This window comes from Anser anser (genome assembly GCF_964211835.1).
Source record: "Anser anser genome assembly, chromosome: 4".
Classification (NCBI taxonomy): Eukaryota; Metazoa; Chordata; class Aves; order Anseriformes; family Anatidae; genus Anser; species Anser anser.
In genome coordinates this window covers 78,409,853-78,429,508 of record NC_139724.1, presented here as the reverse complement: position 1 = coordinate 78,429,508, position 19,656 = coordinate 78,409,853, and the positions used below count along the sequence as shown (strand labels likewise).

The 19,656-nt window shown below is 71.8% G+C and overlaps 1 protein-coding gene across 5 annotated transcripts; it reads right to left on the bottom strand.

The window, feature by feature from the left end:
- Positions 1 to 2,018: 2,018 nt before the first annotated feature.
- LOC310898213 (transcription factor COE1-like) lies at positions 2,019 to 19,392 on the bottom strand (the record flags this gene model as incomplete). Of its 5 annotated transcripts, XM_083832804.1 has the most annotated exons (18): positions 2,019 to 3,406; positions 3,522 to 3,597; positions 3,716 to 3,919; positions 4,095 to 4,277; positions 4,373 to 4,547; positions 4,834 to 4,899; positions 5,265 to 5,353; positions 5,689 to 5,815; positions 5,882 to 6,015; positions 7,002 to 7,119; positions 7,992 to 8,073; positions 12,581 to 12,649; positions 13,268 to 13,341; positions 13,617 to 13,672; positions 13,735 to 13,798; positions 13,937 to 14,093; positions 18,461 to 18,576; positions 19,138 to 19,392. In XM_083832804.1, the coding sequence occupies 17 exons, from the start codon at positions 19,390 to 19,392 to the stop codon at positions 3,527 to 3,529; spliced, it is 2,040 nt and encodes a 679-aa protein (XP_083688930.1). In that variant the 3' UTR covers positions 2,019 to 3,406; positions 3,522 to 3,526. The 5 variants fall into 5 exon arrangements, 3 of the variants coding, with proteins under 3 accessions (XP_083688930.1, XP_083688932.1, XP_083688931.1); XR_014583076.1 differs by lacking the exon at positions 19,138 to 19,392 and having other exon boundaries at positions 5,689 to 5,785; positions 5,882 to 6,109; positions 18,461 to 18,708; XR_014583077.1 differs by lacking the exon at positions 19,138 to 19,392 and having other exon boundaries at positions 5,882 to 6,109; positions 18,461 to 18,704.
- Positions 19,393 to 19,656: the final 264 nt, after the last annotated feature.

The window sequence follows — 19,656 nt, the reverse complement described above, 5'->3', positions numbered from 1 at the left end:
GCAGACACTCCACAGGAACTGCTGCCTGCGCCAGGGGCCATAAATATTTATGGTCCTTCCAGGCAGATGCTGTCAGCATCTGTGCGAGGAGGAGGAGGCTGCCGGCACGCCGCTCGGCAGGATGGATGTGCGCCGTCCCACCGCGCCGGCTCCTCGCTGCCACCATGGCCCCAGCCCCTGCCCCAGCCCCGCGGGGTGCTGGGGACACCCGGGGTAGTGTGGGGAGGGGACACCAGCACCCCCCCGGGTCCTGCCCGTGCCAGAGGTGGCTGGTGCAAGGAGTGAAGGGTGATGGGGACGGTGGGTGACCCCTGCTCCCTGCCCCGCCGCAGGTGGCACAGAAGCAGGGGGGAGTGGGCCGTACAGCAGGGGGGTGCTGCCGCCCAGAGGGACCCAGACGGGCTGGAGAAATGGGCTGCAGGAACCTCAGGGAGCTCCCCAAGGAGAAGCGCCGAGTGCTGCCCCCAGGGAGGACCAGCCCCAGCACCGGGACAGCTGGGGGCACCCAGCTGGAGCCAGCTCTGAGACCCCCTCACCACCCCAGGGACGGTGCTGGGGGCAGGCAGTGGGGGCTGCGCTTTGTGCACCCACCCCGGCTGCACCCCGCGGCTCTTCTGCCTCGGTTGGAGCACCCAGTGCCCCCCAGGGCAGGGCCCAGTGCTCAGCGTGGGTGCTGTGGGCGTGCGGGGGCCTGAGAGGGGCTGAGGGGGCCCAAATTGTCACTGCCACCCCGCTGAGCGCCGCCCAGCTGCCCCCCTCTGTGCGCAGGGTCAAGGTGTGGGGCAGGCGCTGCGGGGGTGCTGAGACCCCCAGGCTCCTCAGGGGCACAGCGGCACGGGGGTCCTTCCCCCTGCGTGTGTGTGTGTGTGTGTGTGTGCACGTGTGCCTGCACGTGTGCGGGGCGCTGCTGCTGACCCCCAGCGCTGCTGCAGCTGGGGCTTTGTGTCCAAACCGTGCCTCGAACGCAGGGGCCGTGTCCTGCACCGGGTGGCGCTTGGTGCGTGGGGTCCGTGCACATACATCCCACGGGGGCACACCCACATCCGCACACGCGTGTCCCTGTGCACACTTAGCCCACGCACACGCTCACCCCGCAGCCCCGCAGCTTGCTGTGCGCCCTCTCCCTGTGACCCCCACGTGCAGGAGTGGCTCTCGGGGTGGAAAACCCCGACCGAGTCTGGTGCCTGCTCACAAGCCATGTGCGTGCCCCGCTGGCCCTTGTGGCCAGGGCGTTCCCCAGGACCCCGTGTCCCCCCCATGTCCCCCTGCCCGGCTCCTCTCCCTCCTGCAGGGCTGTCCCAGGCCACTTTTGGGCTGTGGGGGCAACGGGGGACGGGGCACAACCCCCTGCCCTCCCACCCCCCCAAGCGTGCTGGCTCAGTCCCTGGCTGTGCTCAGCCCCCGGGGCTGGCTGTGGGGCAGGCACAGCCCCACACCTCCAGGTCCCACAGCACCCGCTCCCAGGGACCATGGTGAGCCTGGTCTGGGGGCGGCCGTGGCCCCCCCACAGCAGCTGCGAGGGCTGGGGGCTGGCCCCACCTCCCCCAGGCTCTGACCCTGCAGGGCGGGGAGGAGCGGGCGCGTTCCTTGGGGTCCCAGGGGTCCGGCGTCGGAGGAAGCTCCGCGCCCGCCTCGCTGTGCTCCGGCAATGGGAACGGGCTGTGGGGCCAGAGCCGGGGCTGAGCGCTTCCAGGTGCTGGGGGCCAGGACCGGGGCAGCAGCTCGGCTGCACGGAGAGGGGACCCCCCCCCCCGGGCAGGAGCAGCCGGCAGCCTGCGGACCCCAGCCCTGCCTGGCCACATGGCACCAGGCTCCGGCACCCTCCAGAGCCACCCTGTCCCTGTCCCTGTCCCTGTCCCTGTCCCTCTCTCCCTGGCCCCAGGACCCCCATGCGCTCACCCTACCCAGGGCTGGTGCAAGGCAGCCCCAGGGTCGGGGTGCTGTGGTGCTGTGGTGCTGGTTGTGCCCCCGCTTCGGGGCAGCCCCCTCGCCGCTCACAGACCCTGCCGAGCCGCTGCCTTTCTGCAAGTCCTTTTATTTCCGTTTCAAAAAGCCACCCCACCTCCAAGCCAGCCTGCACCGCCCGCCCCGTGCCACCGCCGCAGGGGGCACCAGCACCCTGCTGGGGCCACCCCGTCCTCAGTACTGGGTGACCCCGTCCCCAGCCCCCTGTCCTCGAGGCTGGGCTGGGGACAGGGGCCAGCGCTGGTGGCTGGAGGTCACCGGGGTGGGGGGGCTCTACCCTGGGACCCCCAGCTGGGGACAGGTGGGGACAGCTGGTGAGGTCCCAGCTCTGGAGGAGGGGACGATGCGGGTGGCACGGGCTGGGCACGGAGGCGTCACCTTGGCTGAGGCGCGAGACACACGGCGGCAGGGGGACAGGGGCACACGGCCACCCTGCAAGGGGATGCGGATGGGACAGGGACGGGGATGGGGGGGGGAGTGGTGTTTTTTTTCTTTTCCTTTATTTACAAAATTTCTGTCCGCTCCCCCCTGCCTGGAAGTGCCAGCAGAGCCCCAAACGGGAGGGGGGGGGCAGTGCCAGCCCTGGGGGGCTCCCGCCCGGCCCGCCAGAGCCCCCTGCCCTGGGGCTCGCCTGTCGCTAAAAACAATAATAATATTATTAATAATAACCGTAGTGATAATCACAATAAAAGAGCTGCAGCTGTGTCCTGCGGCTGCCGGCTCCGGGCGCTGACGGGGCCGGGAACCGCGCTGAAGGGCTCAGATGGCTCGGGGTGGGCAAAGTGCTGCGTGCCCCCGCGGGGGGCTCGGGCCGGGGGGGGGCAGCGTGGCCCCCCCGCCCCCCCCCAGCCGGGCAGGCTGCGCTGGGCTGAGCCCCTGCACGGCCCCGGTGCTGCGCGGGGGCGCGGGGGCAGAGACCCGGCCGCGGCCGCCCGGGAGATGCGGGTGGGCGGCCGCACATCTGGAAGCGTGCAGCTGGGCAGCGAGCTGGGAGGTGCGGGGGGAGCGGGGCCGGCCGGAGCCTTCCGCCCCGCTTCCCGGCGCTGCCCCCGCATGGGGGTCCCGGTCCTGCGGCACAGGTCTTGGGGTGCTTCTGAGGCTGCACTCGGAGGGGTTCATTCGATCCCAGGAGCTCCCCAAAGGCCTCTGGCTGGCCCCATGAGGGACTGTGCCGAAACCAGGGTCCGGCCACGTTGTCCCCTTCTGGTCGTGCTGGCCAGGGTCACCCCGCTGCCCCGGGGGCACCCCGCTGCACCAGGGGCTGAGCTCCGGGACCCACGGGCAGCCAGGGCAGTAGGTCCTGGCCCCGCAGCCCCCCCAGCCCCGGGCACGGGTCGGAGGGGCCGGCACCGCCACGCTCACGGCTGCGCTCGGTCCCGTCCCCGTCTGCTGCTCGGGGCTGTCCTGGCTCCTGCGGGCAGCATGAGGAGCCTGGGCACGGCTGTAAGGGAAGGTGAGGGGTCGGCAGCGCTGGGGGGGGGGCAGGACCCCAGCCCTCCATGGCCCTGTCCCCATCAGGTCTGGATGCGGCCCCGCGTGCGCCGCCAGGCACCTACTGTGCTTAGGAATAGGCCAGTCCCTGGAGCGACCGCGCAGGGGTGTGGAACTTGTCCGAGTCCTCAAAAGCCGGGTCTGGGCAGTGGGGACGGAGAGAGTGAGCCAAGAGGGGATGGGGACGGGAACAGGGATAGGGACGGGGACAGGGATGGGGGCAGCAGGCTGGGGGCAGCCCCTTCCTGGCCGGGCTCACCTTGCAGGCTGCTGCCGCTGGTGCTGGAGCAGGCGGGCGGCGGCGAGGTCTGCGGCCGCACCACGGGGGCGAAGGCGCTTTTCTGCTTCACCGCCGAGATCATGTTGACGGGGGAGAAGGAGAAGCCCCCGGTGGGGGCGGAGGTGGCGGTGCCGGACGGGAGGGTGATGGAGGAGGCGCCGAGGGGGGGGCTGGCGGGCATGACTGTGGGGGGAAGGCACTCAGGACCCCGAGCCCCTGTGCCAGCTCCCCCAGGGACATCCAGGGGGACCCAGCTGGCAAGGGACAGGGATGGGGACGGGGAGCCCTGGGGCTGGTGCTCCGGGGGGTGCCCGCAGCCAGGGCAGAGCCGGCGGCACAGCCCCAGGTGCGGACTCACTGGCGTAGGGGGAGTTGGCGGTGGAGCCATTGAGGAAGCTGGGGGAGCCGGGCACCCCCAGGCCGGCCATGCTGCTGCCCCCATAGCCGTTGATGCCGGAGGTGCCGCCGTAGCCGCCCTGCTGCGGCGTGGAGCTGGGCACGTAGCCCCGCGGCGAGGCGCTGCTCGTGTTCCGGGAGTAGCCTGCGGGCGAGAGCGGAGGTGGCACGGGGCAGGGCCATGGCCCACGGCCCCCCTATGGCCCCTCCAGCCCCCCCCGGCCCCGGCCCCAAGCCCACCTTGCTCGGGGCCCTGCGCCGAGTCGCCGATGTTGACGGCCAGCTGGCTGCCGAAGGAGTTCACCCCCATCACGGCGCCGGGGCCGTGGCTGCCGAGCGAGGAGAGCTGCGCGGGAGCGCGGGGGACGCTGTACAGCGCCTCGGCGATGTCCGCCGCGCGCTTCAGGATGATGTCCTGGGGACGGGACGGGCACGGGCACGGCGTCACCCGGGGCTGCGGCGGGGCCCGGGGCCAGCACGGACGTGGGAGCGGGGCAGCTCCCGCGGCCGGACCTGGGCGGCTCCGGCTTCCGCGCAGGTGGGGGGCGGCAGCGCCGGGGGGGTCCCGCGGCCCTGACTCAGCACCCGGGGAATCCTAACGCGGAGCAGATGTGGGGCCGGCTCCTGCGGCCCTGCTCCAGTGCCAGGAGCTGAGCCCGGCCAGCCGGGGGGGGCCGCAGGGTGGGATGGGGCTGCTGTACCTGGTTGCTGTGCGGCATCCCGTAGAGAGCCTCCACCAGGTCGGCCGCCCGCTTCAGCAGCACCTCCTGGGCAGTGAGTGGCATGGGGTCAGGCAGGACCCGACCCCCTCTGCACCCCCCAGGCCCCCATGCCAGTGACACATCCCCGCAGCGATGTCACAGCCCCATGCTGGCACCTCCCCGGGCTGCCGTGCGATGCCCTGAGCCCAGCCCCACGTCAGCCCCACGGGGCTGGGACCCAGCGCTGCCCCACTGTGCCCCCTGGTCCCCCCTGCCCCTTGGCGGGTGGCAGCACAGACCCCGTGCAGGGGACCACCAGTGTGTCCCTGCCTGCCACCACCAGCCGTCCCTGTCTGCACCCGCGGGTGCCAACAGGCACAATGGAGAGCAGAGCGTGGTTTCACTACGGCGCTGGGTGAAGGGGTCCCCACCTTGGGCAAGCGCTCGGGGTCTCCGGGGTGCCGGGGAATGACCTTCTGCAGGCGCTGGAACCCGTAGTCGATGGTGGGCTCGTTCAGCGCTGGCCGAGGAGAGAAGAGGTGAGCGGTGAGGCCAGCCCCAGGCCCCCAAACCTGCCCTGTCCTCTGGGGAAACTGAGGCACGGAGCACTCTGCATGGAACTGAGCAAGGGACAGCGGGAAGGGGGACCCCGGGGTCTCTCCTCCCACTGCAGGGACCCCCCCCCACGTCACCCCTGTTCCCCCCCCATGCAAACTGCCTCAGCCCCCTTCCCCTGGCATCCCCGGTATCCTGCGCTGGCTGTGTCCTGGCTGTGCCCTGGGGCCGGCAGCAGGCACAGAGACCCCATGGCACCCCCGGCGGCCGTGCCCCCTCCCTGGGGTGCGGGCCCCTCACCGGTGTAGACGAAGCGCCCCGGGGCACCCTTGCAGAACTGCTTGGACTTGTAGGAGAGCGTCACCTCCACCACGCCGGGGATGTGCCGCGGGGGGGTCTGCACCCGGATGGCGTGAGGCGTGATGAGCTGCGGGGAGAGGGGGGGGCTGAGCCCTCGGCCGGGCACGCGCCCCCCCCCCGCCCAGTGCCGTACCTCGCTCCACACCAGCATGGTGCCGAAGACGACCTGCAGCCCGTCGAAGAAGTTGTCGCCGATGACGATGACGGTGGCGCCGCCGGTGGTCCAGCCCTCGCTGGGGCTGATGGCTTTGATGCAGGGGGTGGCTGCTTCGGGCGGGGGGGGAGAGACAGGGCAGCAGTGAGTGTGGGGCGCGCGCGTGGCGGGAGCGGGGGGCGCCGGGGTCGGGGCCGGGGGCGCGAGCTGGGGGAGAGAAGGCAGAGAGGGAGAGCAGAGGCAGAGAGTGAGAACCAGGCGGCGGCGGGGCACGCGGCCGGGGACAGACGGACACGGACAGACGCCACGCGTGAGCACGGGATGGCTGGCTCTGCCGGGGAGACGGGGACAGGCGGCGCGGGGACGGGCGGGGACAGCGCTGGGACGGGGACGGTGCCACGGGGGCAGGCGGGTGGATGGACAGACAGTGTGCACAGGACAGACGGACAGACGGAGAGGGAACACGTGTCGGACGGGCAGACAGAGCACGTATACATCGGTCAGACGGACACAGACGGACGTCAGGGATGCACAGAGTGGCTGGCTGGACAGTGTGTGTGTGGTGGCAGGAGAGCCTGGACGTGCCGAACAGACAGCCAGACGGAGGGACAGACAGAAAATGCACATGCGTGGTGGGTAGATGGAGAGACTGTGTGCTGGACAGACGGACGAGGCATAAATACCGGGCTCAGTGCCCACCCCAGGGTGCCCGTTTGCGCCGCTGACCCGGCAGGGAGGTGCCGGGGCCAGGGAGCTGCAGGCTCGGAGCAGTGTGGGGCAGAGCGGGGGCACTGCACGGCCCGCCTGGGGGTCCCGGCACGGGGACACGGTCCCCTGGGGCTGGGGGCTGCCCTGGTGCCGTGGGGCACACGTGGCCACGGGGCTGTGCCGGACCCCGCAGCCTGGGGACCCTTCTCCTGCCCCAGCCCCGTGCCCGGCCACTGCTTGCACACACACACGCGTGGCTCTGGGTGTGCGCGTGGGGATGCGCACGGCTGTGCATGCGTGCCAGGAGCACGGCACACTCGAGTGCACGTTCCACGGGCACATGTGCGAGTCCCGTGTGTGTGTGTGTGTGTGCGTGCATTCAGGCGCTCACCTTCGGAGGGGTCGAGGCGCCGCGCTCGCCGCCCGTGCTTGGAGTTGTTGTGCACGAACATGTTGTCGGACACGGCCAGCACGTGGCCATCCACATTCACAGTTGTCGACACGACCACCTGCGGGACCGACATCAGCGTCACCATCCCCTCGTGCCCCACGGGGGACGCAGCCGTGGGGCACTGGGGCTGGTGCCCGTCCCCATGGGGACCCCGTAGGACCCCCTGCCACGGGTACGTCACCCCACGGGAGGGTCCTCACCCCCGCGGTCACCTCTGGTGTCCCCTCTGCCCCTGGGCACGGCAGCATTGTCCTCCAGCCCCTCCCTGATGTGTGTGCCAACATGTACCACGCGTGTCCGTGCATGTGCATACAGGTGCAGGAGCCAAGGGGGGGGTGCGTGTGTACCTGAACGCGCTGGTGAGCGCTTGTGTGTGTGCAGGCGCGCTGGTGTGCGCATTGTGCACGCGCACGGGTGCCGTACCCACGCAGAACACGGCACCCCCAGCACCACCCCCAGCACCGCCACGCTGCCAGGACCTGCCCGTCCCACGCCACCCCCTGGGGACACCCTGGGTCCACGGCGGGGACACCCCACCCCGCCCCCTGCGCCCCCACCCCACCTTCCCCCCTCCCTCCCTCCGGCGTGGACTTGGCTGTTCTCCCGGAGCTGCTTGGCGCTATGCAAATTGGATAGGTCGTTAATCATGTAAAAATGTCACAATTATCATATCTTTACGAGAGGCCCTAATGAAGGCACCCGTGCTGGGTGGGGGACGGGACAGAGCCCCCCCCCCCCCAGCTTTGCTACGGAAACTCCAGCTGTGGGAAGGGGGACGGTGGGGAAGACTTTGCAAAGGGGTCGGGGGGAATTCAGGATCTGATTCGCCTTCGGTGGATCAAAACCCCCAATTCCCCTCGGCCCCTCTGAGAAAGAGACGGGGCTCCTGATGTGTGGGGCACGGCTTGAAGGGGGGGGCCCGGGGCTCACCTGGAAGCGCCGCATGTCCCGTGGGTTCCCTGCGTTCTTCAGGCAGTTTTGGTTGCACTTGAGGAAAAACTTGAGGAAAAACCTGGGGAGGAAGGAGGGAGGACAGCGGGGTGAGGGCAAGTGTCCCCGCTGTCCCCATGCCCCCAGCCAGATGTGCTCAGGAGCTCTCTGCCACGCAGCCCCCCCCCCCATGCATGCACCTCACGGCGATGTGTGCGCACACGCCTTGCACAGACACACCCCAGGGCCCACGTGCTGAGTGGGGCTGACTTGGAAGATGGGTGGGCAGCAGGGTGAGCTGCCCCCGCCACCTCCCGGCCTGATGAAATATTCAAGCTGCTTGTCCACGGCCCTAATCAGCATCAGCACCTCAATAATTAATGAGCAGCAGCAGCAGCACTCACGCTAGGGGGAGGGATGGGGTGGGATGGGGTGGGATGGGGATGGGGATGGGATGCACAGGGATCATGGCACATACGCCTAGGAGCACAGACCCGTCCCCCGGTATCACGGACACATCCCCTGGGATCAGACGCACATGCCCCGGTACCACACGGGTGTCCCTGCATGCACGCGCACACAGTGCGCACACAGCTGCACGAGCCCCGTGCAAGGCCACACACCACCCCCCCCACACACACCCCCCGAGCTGTGCCACCCACTCCCCCATGCCCGGTTGCGGTGCTGAGCCCCTGGTACCAGGGAGACCCCACTGTCAGCGCTGTGTGAGCACAGGGTGGGGGCAGCCCCGGCCCCCCCGCACCACCCCGGGGAGCCATCCTGCCCCAGTCCTGCCTTGGCATTGTCTGAGCGCCTGATCCCAGCACCCCGCACTGACGCTGCGCCCCAACCTCCTGCTCCAGCATCTCCCTGAGCACCCCGCCCAGCATGCTGCCCTGTGCCCTGGTACCCTGCCCCAGCAGCCCAGCCCAGCACCCCAGCCCAATAGCCCATCCCATCCCATCCCATCCCAACAGCCCAGCCCATCCCATCCCAGCATGCTGCCCTGGTACCTTGTGCCAGAAACCTGTCCCAGCACCCCATCCCGTCTTGTCCCAGCACCCCATCCCATCCCAGCACCCCATCCCCTCCCACCCCGGCACCCCATCCCCTCCCATCCCATCCCAGCACCCCATCCCATCCCAGCACCCCATCCCATCCGATCCCAGCACTCCATCCCCTCCCACCCCAGCACCCCATCCCATCCCAGCACCCCATCCCATCCCAGCACCCCATCCCATCCGATCCCAGCACTCCATCCCCTCCCACCCCAGCACCCCATCCCCTCCCATCCCATCCCAGCACCCCATCCCATCCCAGCACCCCATCCCATCCGATCCCAGCACTCCATCCCCTCCCACCCCGGCACCCCATCCCCTCCCATCCCATCCCAGCACCCCATCCCATCCCAGCACCCCATCCCATCCGATCCCAGCACTCCATCCCCTCCCACCCCGGCACCCCATCCCCTCCCATCCCATCCCAGCACCCCATCCCATCCCAGCACCCCATCCCATCCGATCCCAGCACTCCATCCCCTCCCATCCCAGCACCCCATCCCCTCCCACCCCAGCACCCCATCCCATCCCAGCACCCCATCCCATCCGATCCCAGCACCCCATCCCCTCCCACCCCAGCACCCCATCCCATCTTGTCCCAGCACCCCATCCCATCCCACCCCATCCCCTCCCACCGCAGCATTCAGCCTTGCCCCCCCCCCCCGGGGCTGCAGAGGGGCTGGGGAAGGCTGGGGGGGGCAGGAGGTGGGTGGGAGGGGTCGCAGGCCCCCCGAGAGCCCTGGGCATCCCAAGCGGAGCAGCGCCCCCCCCCCCGCCGTGTCCCCCGGGGGCTCCTGGCCCCGGCCGGCACAGGGACGGTTTTACCAGGAAGGGCACGGGAAGCGCCCCCCCTCCGCCGCCCCCCCCCCCCACCCCGTGTCCCGGGCGCGGGGCCGCGGCCTCGCAGGTGGTAATCAGCGGAAGGAAGGCGCGGGGAGGGGGGGGGGGGGCAGGAAAGCAACCCCCCCCCCGCCAGGAGATTGACAGGGGCGGCGCGGGGCGAGCCCCCCCCGGCCGGGCCGGCCCCGCGCCGCCGGGAGGGGAGCGGAGCGGGGCGGCTCGGGGCGGCGGGCGGCGGGCGGCCCCCTCCGGCACGGCGCAGATGGGCGCGGAGTTAAAAATACAGCGCCGCGCATCCATTAGCATCCTGATGCGCCGCGCTCCCCATTTAATATGCAAATTCCCGGCAGTGCTGCCGAACACCTTCTGTTCCGAGCGCATAAATTTGAATTCGCAATTAGAATAATCTTGTATAATTAATGAAAAGCGTCAATTTTAGCTCCTAAGTAATTTGATTAACATGTTGATAGGGCACTTATCTGGCTCTCTAAACCAGTGGGGCCGGGCGTCGGGCCGGGAGCGGGCGCGGGGGCAGGGCCGGGGGGCGGCGGCGCCGGGCGGGACCCGGCCGGCCCCGGGCACCGAGCGGGCCGGGGGGGGCCGGGGGGTCCCCGCCGGGGCCGGGCCGTGGGGCAGCGGCCGGGGCAGGGACAGAGCCGCGACCCCCGGCCACGGCACGGGGCAGGGGCACGGCCCCCGCGGGTCCCCGTGGCCGGAGGTTCCGGTGGGTCCGGCCCCGGGGGGACCCGTCCCGACGCCGGGCAGCCGGGGGGGGGAAGAGGAGGGCGGGGGCCGGGGGCACCGGGGACCCTCTGGCCACTACCGGGAGTTTGTCTTGGCCGGGCCGCGGCCGTTGCATCCCGCAGCTGTGCGGGGATTTCCTGATCCATAGGGCGGGGGCGGACGCACATCTGGCTGGGCACATCTGGCCGGGCACAGCTGGCCGGGCACAGCTGGCCGGGCACAGCTGGCTGCAGCTGGCAGGGTGCGGGGGACCAGGCCCCGGGACCTGACACCCACCCAGGGCTGGTGTCACACTGGGAGGGCAGGGGACAGGATGGGGACACAGTGTGCGAACATGGCCAGAGCCTCCCCTTGTCCCAGGTGGCCTCCAGCGCACGGGGAGCCACCGCCAGGGACCCCAGGGACCAAGGGGCACGGAGCGAGGTGAGGAGGGGACACGGCCCCAGCATCCCCCCAGTGCCACCGACCCCCGAGCTGGCAGCCCCCAGGGACAGCCCTGGTGCCACCACCAACACGGGCCCCCAAACGCCCCACTGTGCCCCAACAGCCCGGTGGTGTCACTGGGAGGGTGCCACCGTGCTGGGAGATGTGCGGGGACGGGGATGGAGAGATGGCACGTGGGGTGGGGAGACAGGAGGACGGACAGACAGAGGGACGGTGGGGTCTGGGGTGCTGCGGGGTGGAGGGAGGAGCAGAGCAACGCCTGGGGAAGGGGTGAGGGGAGGGAGGGAGGGAGGAGGATGCGGCAGGGAGGGAGGTGCGGTGTGTGCAGCCTGCCCAGGGCGGGTGGAGGGCACAGGGCTGCACACAGATGGACAGACAGACAGACAGACAGACACCCGCCGCAGAGCCAGGGCTCTGCCCGTGGGGCTGGCTGGGGAGGACGCGGTGCTGTATCCAGCACAGAGCGCCGCCTCTCCCCTGTGCCGGGCTGTCGGCCTGGGGCACAGCATGGCATGGCACAGTATGACATGGCACGGCACGGCACGGCATGACATGACACGGCACAGTACAGCACAGAGACTGGGTCCCACTGCTGACCCCCAGTCCCACAAGGGGGGGACCAGGAGGTGGCTCCTGACCATCTGTGCCCCCTTGTGTCCCACTGCAAGGGCAGGGGACCCCCTCCCCGCTCTGTCCTGGGGCCGGGGTGCCCCAGGGGTGTCAGCCCCTGCATGGGGACCCGGGGGTGACACCTGCTCAGCTCCAGCACCGAGGGATGGGGCGCACACACGGGGACCCCAGCACGACACAGGGGTGCCAGCGCTCATCCACCACGCAGCAGGAGGCTCGGGGGGACTCGGGGCTGTCCCTCCCCTGTGGGGCACACGCCTGGGGACACCGTGCCGTGCCAGGCTCTTCCCGCTGCACGTGGCCCCGTGCAGGAGTGGGGCTGCCCCGCGGCCCCGTCTGGCCGATGGCAGTGGCTGGGTGCCGTCTGTATTATTTATTTGTTTGACGCACGTCGGAAGTGCTGCGCTGACTGCGAGCGAGCGGCGCTTCCCCATCTGTCACGGCTGGCTGCCACCGCAGCCCAGTGGGGGGACGCGGGGACACAGGGACCTGGGGACATACGGACTCAGGACGTGGGGACGCGGGACATGGGGACGCAGGGCACGAGACAGCAGAGGTGAGGGTCCGTGGGGCTACACGGTGCTGCTGGAGCAAGCATCTGGGTGGAGACGAGGCGCTGCCTCGTTCGGTGCCACCCGATGCCATCCGCAGGCAATGGCCCGTGCTGGGGGGGGGGACTCCTACCTGTCCCCCAGGGCGCAGGGCAGGATCCGGTGCTGCTGTGCCAGCTGCACAAACAGCAGAGAAGAGGGAGCAGGGAGCGCAGAGTGGCTCCGAGGTCGTTAGCGCTAACAAGGCAGCGCTCACATCCGGCCCCCAGCCCAGGGACTCCCTGCCCTGGCTCCTCGGGGACCCCCGGGCGCTGCCCCGTACCTGTCGATGATGACGGGGTCCGAGGGCGTCTCGTTGCGGTTCCCGCAGCTCTTCTTGTCACAGCAGCGGCTGGGGGAGAGGAGCAGAGTGAGGGAGAGGTGCCGGGACAGCCCCATGGCCCCCCAGGACCCCAGGGGTACCCCCCACCCCCAGAACCCCCCCCATCACCTTTCCCTTTGCTGGGGAGCAAAGGTGGGGGGGCAGACAGGGAAGGGACAGCCACGTGCCCCTAGGGGAGCAGGGCTGGAGGGGTCCCCAGGACAGGGACATCGGCCACGTGGTGCCAGGGCACGGGGGGCTGGGGCGCCACAGGGGATGCCCTGCTGCAGCCCCCCCTTACTGGTCCCACTGTGCCACCAGGCTCTGAGTTCGGGCTCTGCAGCGGGGTGCCATGGGTGGGCTCCGTGCGCCGGGGTCGCCCACGCCCCGCATGCTCCCACGGTGGCCCCGCGCTGCCCACGGGGTCAGGGGACACGGCTGAGCCCCAAGGAGCACCACGAGGAGCACAGGGCCCGGCCGCAGCATCGTTAGCGCGGCTCCTGGAGATCAATTAGCCGTGCTGGCACGGAGCGCTAATTTGCACAAACACCGAGTGAGCGTGGTAAACAAGAGCGGCTCTAATGGGGCACGGGGGACCGCGGTGCTGGCACCAGGCAGCTGGGGCTGGCAGCCCCCCCGGCCCCCTACCTGCACATGATCTCGTGGGTGAGGAGGACCCGGCACATCTCTGGGTTCTTGTCCTGCCCCTCGTAGATGATGGCCTGGGGGGGAGAGCGGGAGGTGGGGGCTCCGCCAGGCCCGGAGCTGCGGGGCTGGGGACCCGCGGGGAGCAGCGGCCGTGCCCACAGCCATGGGGTGTGTGGGGCGCGTGCACACGCGTGTGCCCATGCACACCTGTGTGTGCCCACGCTGCACACAAGTGCACACAGCCGTGCCCATCCCGCACGTCTCCGTGTGCAGTGCGGGGCTCGGTGGCTGCGTGGGATGGGGCGGCCGATGCAGGGTGGGGGCCACGGGGACCCCCCCGCAGCGTTACCTGCTTGGACATGGAGTCGACGAGCCTGACGTAGAGATCCTGCTCGGTCCGGACCCCTGCGGGGCGAGAGGGGTCGGTCAGCCCGGCACGCGCCCCTGCACCCCCCCCCAGCACCCACCGTTGCTGTAGAGCAGCTGCAGCCGGTAGTGGATGCCGTTGTTGGTTTTCTCGCCGTTCTGCTCCTGGGGAGGGGGAGAGCGGTCGGGTGGGGGCCGCGGGGTGTCACCGTCCCCCGGGTGCAGCCCCAGCCCAGTCCCGAGCCGCAGACCCCTCACCCTACGGTGGCCTCACCCCCCCCATCCCATGCCCCCCGGCCTCACCCGCTCCTTCTCCACGAAGTCGATGAAGGAGGTGCGCTCGATCTCCACGGGCTGGCCCTGCCGGTCGTACATGGCCAGGACGAAGTGGAAGAAGTTGGATTTCCGCAGGTTGGAGGGGGGCTGCTTCTCGAAGTGGGCTCGGGCCAGGCCCACCCCGCTGCGGGGACGAGGCAGGGGGTGAGCGCGGGGCGGCTGCTGGGGCCCTGCGCCCCCTCCCCAGGGCCGCCTGCGTCCCCCCACAGAGCCCCTTCCCCAGGAGGGACTCGGCACGACGTGCCCATCGTGATGCCCACGGGGCGGGGGTGTCCCCGGCACCCATGGGATGCTACGGAGAAGGAAGCAGGGAGGACCACGGCCCCCCAGCCCTGCACCACGGCCAGGATGTGCCCCCACCCAGCTCGCCCCCACCACCTGCAGGGCTTGCCCTGATGGCGAGCGAGGCCGAAGGCCGTGGCGCACAGAGGGGGGCAGTCATGGAGACCCCCCAATTCCCACTGCCGCAGCGGGGCCCCACCACGTGCCACAGTCGGGGCGAATGCAGGCACCAGCAGCCCAGCCCCACGGGACCCACTTGCTGTCCCCACAAGGACTTGCACACGGTGACAAAGCAGCGGTGGCACGGGGTGACAAGGCTCGGGTGGCATGGGGGATGCCAGCGGACGGGCGGCAGCTCTGGCACTGCCCGCTCCCCCGGCACACGCAGCCACCCACACGGCCGGCACCGTCCCCAGCCCGGTGGGTGGTCCCCGGCCCCGCAGCGGTGTCAGCGCCCGTGCGGGGGCCAGCGCCGCCCCCGCCCCGCACATCGGCGTGGGGGGCCGCGGGAGCAGGACCCGGCCCCGCCGTGCGGCTCGGCAGCCAGCGGGGCGGCGCGGCCAAGACAAACACGGGGATGTAAAAAATTCCCCGCTTCCGTGATTAAAAACACATCGGGCGATGAGCGAGCCGGGGGCGGGGGGCTTGGCCCCCCCAGCACCAGCCTCGGGGGGCTCGAGCTGCCGGAGCCGGTTCCCACGCTGCCTCGGAGCCTCCCCAGCAGGGCAGGGACCGGGACGGCCCCACGGGGACCCCACGGCCTGCACCGACCCCCGGTGTGGGGCAGGACCCCGCTGTGCCCGCACCCCCCCGCAGCCCCCCCCCGGCGTGGGGCAGCCAGGGCGCAGGCAGGGGTCAGCACTGAGGGGGGGGGGCCACAAACGTGCGGGGCTGGACCCCCCCCGGCCCTGCTCCAGCCCCGGAGCCCCCCGGGGGGGTCACAGGGCTCGGTGGGGGCCAGCCCCGCAGGGCGCCCCGCTGCCGGAGCCGGGCCCGGTACGGGCCCCCCCCCCGCTGTGCCGGGGCACGGCCGCCACCTGATGGCCGGCCCGGGAACGGCGGGGGGGGCACGGCCCGGGCACGGCCCCCCAGGCCCCCTCCGGCCGCCCAGCGCCCCGCAAAGCTGCGGGACGCTCCGAGGGCGGGGGGCGCGCAGCCCACCGAGCTGCCTGCGGGGGCTCGGAGCCCCTCTGCACGCACCGGGGCGCCGGTGCCCCGCGCTTGCCTGGCACACGGGTGCCCGAGCACACTGCGGCGTGCACGGCCGGACGCGCGTGTGCACGCTCACACACTCGCTGTCCCCGTGCGCTGCTGGCAGCCCTGCACACCTCCGCGCACACGCACACGCTCGTGTCCTTGCTGCCGCACACCCGGGCTCCAAGCAGTGCGGGGGGCGCTCCCCGGACCCCGTCCGTGCCCACAAGCTGGGGCTCCGGCAGTGCCAGGCTCCGAGCTCCAGACCATCCTCCCCACACGTGGGTGCTGAGCCCGGGACCCCGCAGTGCACGGGGACCCCAGCTCGGTGCACGAAGCTGCACGATGCTGCTGGGACAGGGGACCCCACCGGCTGCGCTGGAGCCCGGCCACGGGGCTCCTGGCTAATGCGAACGTGGCACGGTCCCAGCAGCAGGCAGAGCCGGGCAGCTGTAGCGAGCCAGCGCTCGCCCCGGCCTTTTAATTCCCCTCCGCCTCCCCCAGGCTTTTTTGGCCCTAAAGTGCAGCGGGGGGGGGTGGGGGGCCCGCGGGCTGCCGGCTGGGTAATAGCTGCATCTCTACTCCCAGCGCTGCCGAGACCCCGGCGCTCCGAGAGCCGAGCCCGGCTGCCATTAATTATTAAAGGAAATCAGAGCATTTCCTAGCAAATGAGACCAGCGAATGTCTGTTACAGGAAAGCAACATCTTCCACTCACGGATCCTCCAGGAACAAGGGGCACCGTGCAATTATGCAGCCCAGGCTCCCCGCTCGGGCTGCGGGAGGGTGGGAGGGAGCCCGGGAAGCCGAGGCACGGCGCGGGCTTCTCCCCGGGACCCCGTCCCCAAACGTCACCCCCGGGACATGCTCGGGGCTGCTCGCGGGCAGCACGTGGGGAGCGAGCCTGCGAGGCGCCGCAGGACCGCGGGGCCGGTGCTTGCCAGTAATGAGAGGCCCCGGGGCTGGGCAGCCGGGTGTGGAGGTGGCGAGCAGCCCGCGCGTGTCCACACGCGTGTCACCGCCGACACACGCACCGTTCACACCCAGCTGCTGGGGACAGCGGCGGGACGGGGACGGCACTGCAGGCTGCCGGGCACATCATCTGCCGCCCCAAAACTGTGGGGCTGGGCAGGGGTCCGTGAGCCCCTTCCTCATGCACCGACACACGGGGACACACGGCAGCCCTGTCCCCACCACCGAGCCCAGCCCTGCCTGTCCCCCGCTGTCCCCCTGTGCTGCTGCAGCCGGGGAGCAGAGGCAGGGGGACGGACGTCATCCGCCTTCCTCACCACCACACTGGGGCACGGGGAAGTCTCTGGGTGCATGACGGCCAGCATCTCCCTGCGCCCTGGCTCTCACCCCCTCTGCAGCCCCCTCCCCACCTCCCGGGGCCGGGCCAGCCCCCCCAGTGCAGCCCCTCGGTGCAGCCCCTCTGCTGTGGTGTTCAGCCGGGCTGCACCGGGTGGCTTTGCCGGGGACGCAGTAGGATCGCTGCAGTTTTGCAGCACCCCGGGGCATCTGCGAGTGCAGCAGCTGGGGGGTTCCTAGGGGAGACCCCAGGGCTTCCAACACAGCCCCCGGGGCGAGCAGGCGGCAGGGCTGGCAGTGGTGCTGGGGTCCCCGGGCACGGGGATGGTGCCCAGATGGGCAACCCCACCATGGGGCTGGCAGTGCTGGGAACGTCCTGCTCCGCTGTGGCAGTCACCCCCCACCAGAGCCCAGCCCCACTGTCCCTGGCTGGGAGGGGACACGGGCACCCTCAGCATGGGGCAGGGGCACTGGGGAGGCAGCACCCACACTCTCACTGGGCTGTGTCCAGGCTGTCCCAGGGCCCCCGGCACCTCCTGGCACTCCTAGGCAGAGCCGCAGCACGCCGCAAGCACGGCACCCCCGTACCGAGCCCCCCAACTCATGGGGACAGCAGGAACAGGGGCACTAGGGACAGGGGTGGAGGTGTCCCCCTGCCACTGCCGGGACCCCTCTGGGCACGGGGCTGGGGAAGGGCAGGGGAGCATTGCGCATGGAGCCCGGAGCCCTGAGCCCCACGGGGACGGGGTGGAGCACAGGGAGCCCCACAGGGAGGGCAGGGGATGGAGACAGGGAACAGAGAGCCCTATGAGGAGGGCAGGGAATGGGGTGAGACAGAGCACAGGAGGGCAGGGGGTTGTGGAGGCAGCAAGCCCGGCGGTGCAGGCTGCGTGAGCGGTGTCTCGCCCGGCCGATGCCACCAGCCCTGCCCAGGAGGAGGGGAAGGAGCCGCCGCCAGCCTTGCCCTACAGCTGGGGCACAGGGTGCGGGTCTGGCCCCAAGATGCACGGCACGCAGCTCGGCACGAGCCCCTCGCAGCTCCAGCAGCAGCACCTGCCCCACTGCGGGACCCGCCGGCCCTCCCAGCACGGGGTGACCAGCCTGGCACGCGTGGGGTGACAGGGCTCGGGGTGCTGCTGAGGTCCCCGGGGGTCCCCGCGGTACCCAAGGTACTCAGGGGTCTGGATAACCTGCGAGGCCCGAGGAGCCCAGGGTGTGGGGGGCACTTGGGATGCCTGAAGTCCCCAGCGGGCACTAGGGATGCCCAAAGCATCCGGGCTGCCCATGGACCTCGGGATGCTGAGGGGGTTGGGTGCCTGGGGTGCCCAGAGCGTGCAGGGTGTGCCTGGAGTGTGCGGGGTGTTTGTGGGGCACGGGGTGCCCGTGGGGCACGGGGTGCTCGCAGCACCTGGGATGCCGTGGAGCTTGTGGTACCCGGGCTGCTGGGGGCAGCCGGGATGCTCCTGGAGCCCACGGAGCCCGGGGTGCCCACGGAGCTTGGGATGCCCGTGGTGCCAGGGATGCCCCCAGAGCCCGGGGTGCCCACGGAGCTCGGGATGCCCGTGGTGCCGGGGATGCCCACGGAGCCCGGGATGCCCACGGAGCTCGGGATGTCCGTGGTGCCGGGGATGCCCCCAGAGCCCGGGGTGCCCACGGAGCTCGGGATGCCCGTGGTGCCGGGGATGCCCACGGAGCCGCCGTCCCCTTACCTCTGCGCCGCCGTGCTGGCGTCCAGGATGCCGGTGCCCTGCAGCCACCTCACCGAGGGCAGCCCGGCCGTCAGCGGCTCTTCCTTCATGGGCAGCCCCCCCCGGGGCAGCGCCTCCTGCACGGAGAACATGGCAGGGGCTCAGCGGCCGCCCCCAACTTCCCCCCACCACCACCCCCGGGCGCGGCGCTCAGAGCCGGGCAGGTGCCGGGCGCCGCCGTCCCGGCCGCCGGGGAAGCGGCATCTGCGGCGGCTGGGCGGCCGGGAGCGAGGGGAGGCTGGGGGGGGACCGGGGGGGGGCCGGGGGGGCGGGCGGAGGCAGGGCCGGAGAAGTTGGAGACGGAGGAGCCCAAGTGCGGGGAACCGGGAGGGGAAGGGGCGGGGGGCGGCGGGGGGGGGGAGGGATGGGGAGGGCAGAGGAGGAGGGGGGGGGAGGGAGGGAGGCAGAGGAGGGGAGGGAGGGAGGAAGGCTGGGAGGAGGAGTGGAGGGAGGGCTGGAGGGAGGCTCGGGGGGCTGGAGGAGGGATGGAGGGAGCAGGGGAGGGCTGGAGGGAGGGAGGGAGGCTGCGAGCACCGAGGGAGGGATGGAGGCACGGGAGGAGGAGGAGGAGGAGGAGGAGGAGGCCGGGGGAGGGCTGCGGGAGGGGGCAGGCGCTGCCCGGGGCGGGGGCTCGTTACCGGCCGGGCGGCGGCGGCGGCGGCGGGCGCGGCGCGGGGCGGCGGCGGCGGCGGCGGCGGCGGCGGCAGCGGCAGCAGCAGCAGCAGCGGGCGGCCGGGGGGGGCCGGGGTCGGCGGGAGCCCGGGGGGGGCGCCCCCCCCGCCCCGCCGCCGCCCCCCCCCCGCCCCGCGGCCCCGCCGCCCCGCCGCGGCCACCAGCACCATCAGCACCAGCACCCGCCGCCGCGGCCCCGCCGCCCCGCCGGCCCGGGCCATGCCGCCGCCGCCTCCCCGGGGAGGCAGGGCCGGAGCCGCCGGGGGAGGCGGGGGCCGCGGCCGGGCAGGCTGACATCATTCCGGGGAGGAGCGGCCCCTCCCCGCGCCGCCGAGGGGCTCCGCGGGCAGCGCCGCCGCGGCCGCCGCCGGGGGGGAGAGCGGGGGGGGGGGGGGGGGCGACACCCGGACCGCCGGGGACGGCCCCGGGGGGGGCCCGCGATGGGACGCGGCGGGGAGCCCGGAGAGGGCGCAGGGATGCTCTGG